This window comes from Silurus aristotelis (assembly GCF_946808225.1).
Source record: "Silurus aristotelis genome assembly, chromosome: 6".
Lineage (NCBI taxonomy): Eukaryota > Metazoa > Chordata > Actinopteri > Siluriformes > Siluridae > Silurus > Silurus aristotelis.
Genome location: NC_139579.1, coordinates 18,980,553 through 18,989,831, shown reverse-complemented (window position 1 = coordinate 18,989,831; position 9,279 = coordinate 18,980,553). Strand labels below are relative to the sequence as shown.

The 9,279-nt window shown below is 38.8% G+C and overlaps 1 protein-coding gene across 1 annotated transcript; it reads left to right on the top strand.

The window, feature by feature from the left end:
- The first annotated feature begins 247 nt into the window (after positions 1-247).
- Positions 248-6,028, top strand: noxred1 (NADP-dependent oxidoreductase domain containing 1). The gene is made up of 6 exons (XM_083545342.1): positions 248-457; positions 1,678-1,841; positions 2,120-2,300; positions 3,794-3,948; positions 4,035-4,233; positions 5,248-6,028. The coding sequence occupies exons 1-6, from the start codon at positions 303-305 to the stop codon at positions 5,372-5,374; spliced, it is 981 nt and encodes a 326-aa protein (XP_083401468.1). The 5' UTR covers positions 248-302; the 3' UTR covers positions 5,375-6,028.
- Positions 6,029-9,279: the final 3,251 nt, after the last annotated feature.

Below are 9,279 nucleotides of genomic sequence, written 5' to 3'. Positions count from 1 at the left end.
CCAAGACTGATTGTCTGATTGTATGTTTGCTTGAATATTCTTTGACAACTAAGTTTGCACCATTTGTTCCTCATGATTTTGGGGAAAACACCCAGATCTCTGATTACACTATATGATCCACATGCACACTGTGTAGAGGAACAAAGGCCTTTATTTGAACAACGTCTAATGTCTTAGTGTACTGTCCAGGTTCCAGGAACTAACCACACCCACCGCGTTGCCAAAGAACCCAGAATGTGTTGTTCGAACGTGTCCTCACTCAGAGATACTCAGAGTTACTCTATACAGTAAGTGTAAGGACGATGGATCTGAACGTGGATGTGAAGTCTGTTCAGTTTGAAAGCGGACTCGGTGAACAGGAGCAAGAGTTGGTGTTCCTGCGCGCGCGCTCATCAGCGTTAACAGTGTGTGGGTGCGCGCACGCGGTGTTTCTGTGCAGACTCGCGTCTGAAGCCAGGTAGCGATAACACCGTCTCTCACACAACACTGAGCCAGGTCCATTACACCTGTGCATGAGAGACATTAGAGCGTAAAAGTGCTTTCTTTTTCCCAAAACAATAGATATTTTGAATAAATGTTTGCCAGCTTTTTGCTGACATGCATACTGTATAATATATAATATATATTTGTATAACTGTATTTTTGCTCTCTAAAGCATACAGAAACGTTTCTTGCAGTAAATTTGTTTAATCAAGTAAATACAAAGAATTAATTGCTATATATTGTATGCTTTAAAATACATACAAACAAATAAATACATGCTAATATTGATAATATTTTTTTTTCAATCAAAGGTATAAATCAGGTTGGTAAAGGGTATTTACATATATGTCATAATGAACCATGACTCAACTATACACTCATTGTTCACAATATTTGGAAACCTTTACACCTCAATCATGTAATCATCCAGGCTTAAACAGTATGAAATTGGTAGGTAAGATTTCAGATTTGAATTACATTAGAACCCCAAATAACACCCTCAGCAACCCTAATTTTTCAATTTTATCTCACCTGTGTCGAGGAAATAGTTGAATGATGCATCATACAAAGACATTCTATAAAATTTTGTGACTCATAGTCAACCTTCTACATACTTTTGTCCATGTAGTGTATGAGGAAATCAGCTTTTCAGGGATTTCTGACATTTTTGTGGTTGAAGCTTTCTTAAAAATGGATCAGTTTTGAATGATGTGGTGCACAGGAATAGACATGATTATGAGACTATGAACAATTTAAAATTTTATATTTTTCGATATCAAGACTATAAATGTTATAGATGCAGTTTATCCAAAAACTGAAGGTGGTAGCTGGGAGGTGGTAGCTCAATGGTTGAGGCTCTGGGTTACTATTTGGAAGGTGGTAGGTTTACACCACAGTATCACCAAGCTCCCACTCTTGAGAAAGGACCTTAATGCTTTTGCTACACGGCTGCTGTATCATAGCTGACCCTGCACTCTGACCCCAGCTTCCTAACATCACTGGTATATGCAAAGGAAGAATTTCACTGTAATGTACATTTGACAAGTATAAATTCCCCTTTAACCACCTTTAAAAGATTGATACAATTCAAATTGTTGTGATTTCAATACATGTAGTTACTTGTCTAAATAATACATATAAATAATATATGCTGCTTTGTTTTTACTTTTTGCAATTTTACTGTTGTACTTATAGGAATAAAATAAACCATCAAAACAATAAATACGACTTGCAGCCAGTGAAGGTGGGCATTATTGGCGGTGGACACATAGGCAAACAGCTGGCACTGCTTTTACTGACTGTACCGGGCTTTAAACCGTCTAGCATTAACATGTCAACTAAAAGACCAGACTCACTAAGTAAGTGTTTCAATTCACCACAAATTTTTTTTCCTAAGAATAAAATGCTATTTAAAATCTTAATTAGCAAAATTGGCAAATAAGAAAAGAAACTTAAAACTTATGTTGAACTTGGTAGCTGGAGCCACATAACTCAGGGGAATGTAACATTCCCAGCAGTCATAGGGATTAATGTGTATCTCAGGAATACCTCTACAACATACAATCACTCTGGCTGAATAGAGCTCACAGAACTCAGGGCGAGTACAGCGAGGCATCAACATGTGTTTGTGTTGTAGGTGATTTTTTAAACAGAGGTGTGGAGTGCTATTTTGATAACCGCCGACTGGCCACTTGGGCTGACTTGATCTTCCTCTGCGTTCTTCCCTCACATCTTCGTCATGTGTGTGCCGAGCTTCATTCCCAGCTGCCTTCACACTGCCTAGTGTACAGTTTTACCTCTGCAGTGCAATCACACAGGTACAACCTCACATATACACATGAAGGTGACAAATTTGAGCTGAATCTTCATTATTGTTTTTTCAATAGTACAATGAATAAGAAAACGACATTGTTTTTGGAATCATGATCACAGTGCTTTGAAACAGTCGAGTTGTTTTCAAAGACGTTCAAGAAACTGACAATGTTATTTAGGACGATACGATTAGATACATAACTGGAATACATGCAAAAAGCCTTTAATATGGATCTTAAAAACTACATCAAAAAAGATTTTTAATAAAATACCAAATACCTTATTTTTAAGTGTATCAAAATAAACTACAAGATACAGCAGCCACAACATGTATCAAAATAAACTACTGTATTTTTGTATTTTAAAAATACTACAAAAAACTTTTACAAGGGAGAATGACATTTCTTCACAAACCTTCCATCAATTGGCCTATTTGATTAAACAAACCATGTTTGATAGCAACAGCTTTTTTCTGGCAGAGTCATGCAATAAATCTGACGTATGCAACCAGTTAACAGATCAAATATTCACACAAAGTATACCTGTGATCTCCCAGATGAAGTTTAGTTTTAAAGTAATCAACAGTTTAATATTTAACAGTTTGCGAAAGACTTATAATTGTATCCTTATTTAGTTACTTAGTGTTTGGTAACAAATTACTACTTTACATCAGCAACACTGACTCAATGACAAACAAGTCATTCATAAGAAGACAACTAGTTTCTAACTAATTAATCATTTATTTGTTAATCATAAATATAATAATATATTATGTGTCAGTCAGTCATTCATGCAATGGTATGCAAATCATGATCCTACTAAACAGGTACTTTAATTAGGGCATAATATTTGTCAATAAACTTTTTATTTACCAACTGTTGGACACCTATTTGAAAGCTGGCTGCCTGCACGTTTCTTCCCTTTACCACCTTCTTCCATATGGATAAATTTTCTGTTCAGATCTCAACAAGTCTGGGCAAAGTAAGTAGGCACCAATCAAAAGTCACATTTTTATGATGTCATCATGTTTACTTCTTACAAAATATTTTACAGTATTTAAAACTACAATAATACAAAACACTAAAGTATTTTGAAAAGTAAATATGAAGCCATTTTCATAAACACTATCAAATACAAATAAGAAATTCCTATTTTTTATTTTAAATACATTTATGTTTCATAAATTCTGCCCTTCTCTGCTCTATATGTGGCCTTGCTGTAACATTCAGAGACTTTCTTATTACATATCTTGCTTTTACACTGTCAGTCATAAAGACCATTAAAAAGCAATCATTTTGTGGTACTATGATAAGCGCCAGTTTCCTAGACAGTGTTTATATTAAACCAGAAGGCTTGTTTATTAATGAATATTTAATCAAGGCTCATAAATGTGTCTAAAACTGATTCTAATATATAAAACAACTCTTAAGACAAGTGCACTGTGTGTTTGGTGGGCATGGTGCTCTGATGAGGGTCATTTGTTGTGGTAATATTACAGGTTGGCATTACTACTTGGTCACACATTCATTCTTAGACCTCAGTACAGCTTTAAGACGGGCGATTCGGGTCACTTGTGGCTCCGCCATAATCAGGTGGCAGCAGCTCTAAAGGACAAAGAGGTTCTGAGTGCATCATGCCCACTTTCAATGAGTGGTGAGTTGACTCTCTTTCCTATCACAATGTTACCTGAATTGTTTTGTCATGTATTTAAATGGAGTGTTGTGTGATGTCTCTGACAGGTGGGCTCTGTTTGGATCAGAGGTGGATTTCGGCTGTGCTGTACTCTCTCCTCAATATGTGCACTGCTGAGGGATTAAGGGCTAAACAAACTGTCCAGCTGCTAAATGAGCTGCTTCAGACGACAAGCCCAAACACAACGCTCACCTGCCAAAGTTTTGTCAACTCATCCTGGGCATACACACTCAATAACTCTGAGGAGTGAGTGCTTTATTAGCTGAATATACTTACATTTCATTTATATACAGTGGTGTGAAAAAGTTCCTGATATCTTATTTTTTTGTATGTTTTCTCACACTTTAATGTTTTAGATCATCAATCAAATTTAAATATTAGTAAAAGATAACGCAAGTGAACACAACATGCAGTTTTTAAATAAAGGTTTTTATTATTGAGGGAAAACAAAATCCAAAACTACATGGCCCTGTGTGAAAAAGTGTTTGCCCCCTAAACCTGATTAACTGGTTGGGCCAATCTTAGCGACAACATCTGCAATCAAGCGTTTGCGATAACTTGCAATGAGCCTGTTACAGAGATTTTGAGGAATTGAGAAATCATCAACACTTTTTCCCACACTGTGTGTGTATATATATATATATATATATATATATATATATATATATATATATATATATATATATATATATATATATATATACACACACACAGTGTATATATATATATAGGTTTGTCTCTAGTGTCTTTGGACAGCTCTTTGGTCTTGGCCATGTTAGTAGTTGGATTCTTACTGATTGTATGGGGTGGACAGGTGTCTTTATGCAGCTAAGGACCTCAAACAGGTGCATCTAATTTAGGATAATAAATGTAGTGGAGGTGGACATTTTAAAGGCAGACTAACAGGTCTTTGAGGGTCAGAATTCTAGCTGATAGACAGGTGTTCAAATACTTATTTGCAGCTGTATCATACAAATAAATAGTTTAAAAATCATATATTGTGATTTCTGGATTTTTTTTTTGATTATGTCTCTCACAGTGGACATGCACCTACGATGACAATTTCAGACCCCTCCATGATTTCTAAGTGGGAGAACTTGCAAAATAGCAGGGTGTTCAAATACTTATTTTCCTCACTATATGAGCCGTATGTAAAAAAAGGGTTGCATTCTAAAAGCCCTGTACCAAAAGATTTCGGTACGGACATGTGTATAGTAACCCCCCCTAATATTTATATCCTTTTTATATTCTGTTTTGCAGGCTGTTCCCATGGATTAACCTGATTGATGTTCAGACCAAACAGTCTCCTTTGACCTTTTGTCTGTCAGGATGTAAAGCTTTACAAGACTGCATTTCTGTGGTGTATCACAAAATATTTCCTGGCTAAATTTAAATAATGAAACAAACACAAAGTGTATATGACTAATTTAACAGCAGCTTAATCATTATAACAGTGTAATATTTATACAGGTTGCCTCAGTAGATCATATGAAAACCACATTGTTAAAATAAGGTAAAGATAATTAGGCTCGTGAGGATACTGAAAGTCTCTCAATAGCATTGAAATAGTTCTGTAGCTCTCTGGATAATTAGTACCATTTGGGTCCTAATTACACTGCACTGACTAAGCAGTTGTGCAATTCATGTTTCTCAGCTAATGTCACATGTTAAGAAAACCTAAAAATGCATGATTTCAACATGATTGCATGTGTCTAACTGGCATGATGTTATTAATGGAAGTTTTGTTTGGTCACATTTTTAGAAAGACATTTTTCTACATTTCTTTTAATTTTCTTTTTTCTTTTAATTTTTTATTTATTTATAAAGATAGTAGGGATGCCTTCATTTCTCTGAAATGTTTGACTGCCACCAAACCACATTGTGCTTTTCCAAATCGAACATATGAATATCTGACCTCTAAAAGAACCAAGATGTTTCTAACAATATTTAACTTCCTGGACAAAGTTTAAATGAGACCAGCAGTATCCAAGGCTTCCAAATTGATTTTATGTTTGTTACTTCCAAATAATGAATTATGAAACTAAATTAAACTAGACTATTTGAGCAGCGTTGCCGTCTCACATCTCCAGTTTGTTCAACCCTACATTTGGATTACAGTCTACATGGGATTTCACATGATCTTCTATTTAATGAGTTTTGTGGGATCTCTGGATTTATCCCACTATCCCTTGTTCAAAAGCATTACCCAGTTCTGAACCCTAGGTATGAAGGAGTGTGTGTCCATCCAGAGTGCGAACCTCATAATCCCAGGGAGGCTGTGGATCAAAAAATGCTTCTTCTTCTTCTTTTTCTTTCGGCTGCTCCCATTAGGGGTCGCCACAGCGGATCATCCGTCTTTATACCACCCTGTCCTCTACATCTGCCTCTTTCACACCAACTACCTGCATGTCTTCCCTCACCACATCCATGAACCTCCTCCTTGGCCTTCCTCTTTTCCTCCTACCTGGTGGCTCCATCTTCAGCATTTTTCTACCAATATAATTCATGTCTCTTCTCTGCACATGTCCAAACCATCTCAATCTCGCCTCCGTCACCTTGTCACCAAAACATCCTACATGTGCTGTCCCTCTAATAAACTCATTTCTAATCTTGTCCATCCTTGTCACTCCCAACGAAAACCTTAACATTTTCAGCTCTGCTACCTCTAGCTCCACCTCCTGTCTTTTACTCAATGCCACTGTCTCTAATCCATACAACATCGCAGGTCTCACCACAGTCCTATAAACTTTCCCTTTCATTCTTGCAGATACTCTTCTATCACAAATCACTCCTGTCACTCTTCTCCACCCACTCCACCCTGCCTGCACACTTTTCTTTACTTCTCTAACACACTCTCCATTACTTTGCACTGTTGACCCCAGGTACCTGAACTCCTCCACCTTCTCCACCTCATCTCCCTGCAACCGCATCACTCCACTGCCCTCCCTCTCATTCAAACACATGTACTCTGTCTTACTCCTACTGACTTTCATTCCCCTTCTCTCAAGCGCATATCTCCACCTCTCCAGGCTCTTCTCAACCTGCTCTCTACTCTCACCACAAATCACAATATCATCTGCAAACATCATAGTCCAGGGAGACTCCTGTCTGACCTCGTCTGTCAACCTGTCCATCACCACTGCAAACAGGAAAGGGCTCAGGGCCGATCCTTGATGCAGTCCAACCTTCACCCTGAACCAGTCTGTCGTACCTACTGCACACTTCACTGCCGTCACACTGTCCTCATACATGTCCTGCACCACCCTCACATACTTCTCTGACACACCTGACTTCCTCATACAATACCACAACTCCTCTCTCGGCACCCTGTCGTACGCTTTCTCTAAATCCACAAATACACAATGCAGCTCCTTCTGTCCTTCTCTATACTTCTCCATCAACATCCTCAAAGCAAATAAGGCATCTGTGGTGCTCTTCCTCGGCATGAAACCATACTGTTGCTCACAGATGGTCACCTCTTCTCTCAGCCTGGCTTCCACTACTCTTTCCCATAACTTCATGGTGTGACTGATCAACTTAATTCCCCTGTAGTTACTGCAGGTCTGCACATCTCCCTTATGCTTAAAGATCGGTACCAGCACACTCCTTCTCCATTCCTCAGGCATCCTCTCCCCTTCCAGAATCCTGTTAAACAATCTGGTTAAAAACTCCACTGCCATCTCTCCTAAACATCTCCACGCTTCTACCGGTATGTCATCTGGTCCAACCGACTTTCCATTCTTCATCCTCTTAATCGCTGCTCTCACTTCCTCCTTACTAATCCTATCTACATCCTGCTTCACCAACTCCACATCCTCCAACCTTCTCTCTCTCTGATTTTCCTCATTCATCAGCTGCTCAAAATACTCCCTCCATCTTCTCAACACACTCTCCTCATTAGTCAACACATTTCCCTCTCCATCCTTTATTGCTCTAACTTGCAGTACATCCTTCCCAGCTCGGTCCCTCTGCCTGGCCAATCGGTATAAATCCTTTTCTCCTTCCTTAGTGTCCAACCTCTTATACAGCTCCTCATATGCCTTTTCCTTGGCTTTCGCCACATCCCTTTTTACCTGCTGCCGCATCTCCTTGTACTCCTGCCTACTTTTCTCATCACTCTGTCGATCCCACTTCTGTTTTGCCAACCTCTTTCCCCTAATGCTCTCCTGCACTTCCTCATTCCACCACCACGTCTCCTTGTCTTGCTTTCTATTTCCAGATGTCACACCAAGTACTTTTCTAGCTGCCTCCCTCATCACTCCTGCAGTAGTTGCCCAATCATCCGGCACCTCTTCACCACCACCAAGCCCCTGTCTGACCTCTTCCCTGAACCTCACACTACACTCTTCCTCCTTCAGTTTCCACCATCTTATTCTTCTTTCAATCCTTACTTTCCTCCTCTTCTTCTTCGCCTCCAAAACCATCCTACAGACCACCATCCGATGCTGTCTAGCTACACTGTCCCCCGCCAACACCTTACAGTCTCCAATCTCCTTCAGGTTGCATCTCCTACACAGAACATAATCCACCTGTGTGCACCTTCCTCCACTCTTATACGTCACCCTATGATCCTCCTTCTTCTTAAAATACGTGTTCACCACTGCCATTTCCATCCTTTTAGCAAAATCTACCACCATCTGCCCTTCCACATTCCTCTCCTTAAAACCATACCTACCCATCACCTCCTCATCACCTCTGTTCCCTTCACCTACCTGCCCATTAAAGTCTGCCCCAATCACCAATCGTTCTTTCCTAGGTACGCCATCTACCACTTCATCTAATTCACTCCAGAATCTTTCCTTTTCCTCCATCTTACAGCCAACTTGTGGAGCATAGGCACTGATGACGACCGATCCGGTATGAAATTCTCATTTGTGATCCGCATATTTGATTTGGCACGTTTTACGCTGGATGCCCTTCCTAACGCAACCCTCCCCATTTACCCGGGCTTGGGACCGGCACTAAGAGTGCACTGGCTTGTGCCCCCCTAATGGCTGGGTTGGATCAAAAAATGCTTACTGAAGATAAATGAAAACATGTACAGTAATAATGTGATCAAGTTGGGCTACAGAAAAACCAAATAATGCATTCAGATAATAAATGTAAAAAAAAAAAATATATGAAAGCTAAAACTTTAGAAACAAGTAAGAAAAAGGTGTAAACACAACATTTTTTTAAATTATTAATTAAAGTAACATTAATTAGCAGCAGAAAATAAGGTATTTACAATCTGTAAAAAAAATAAATAAAGATCATAAGTTTGAACGCCTGGGCATCAGTTTGTGAGAAAAT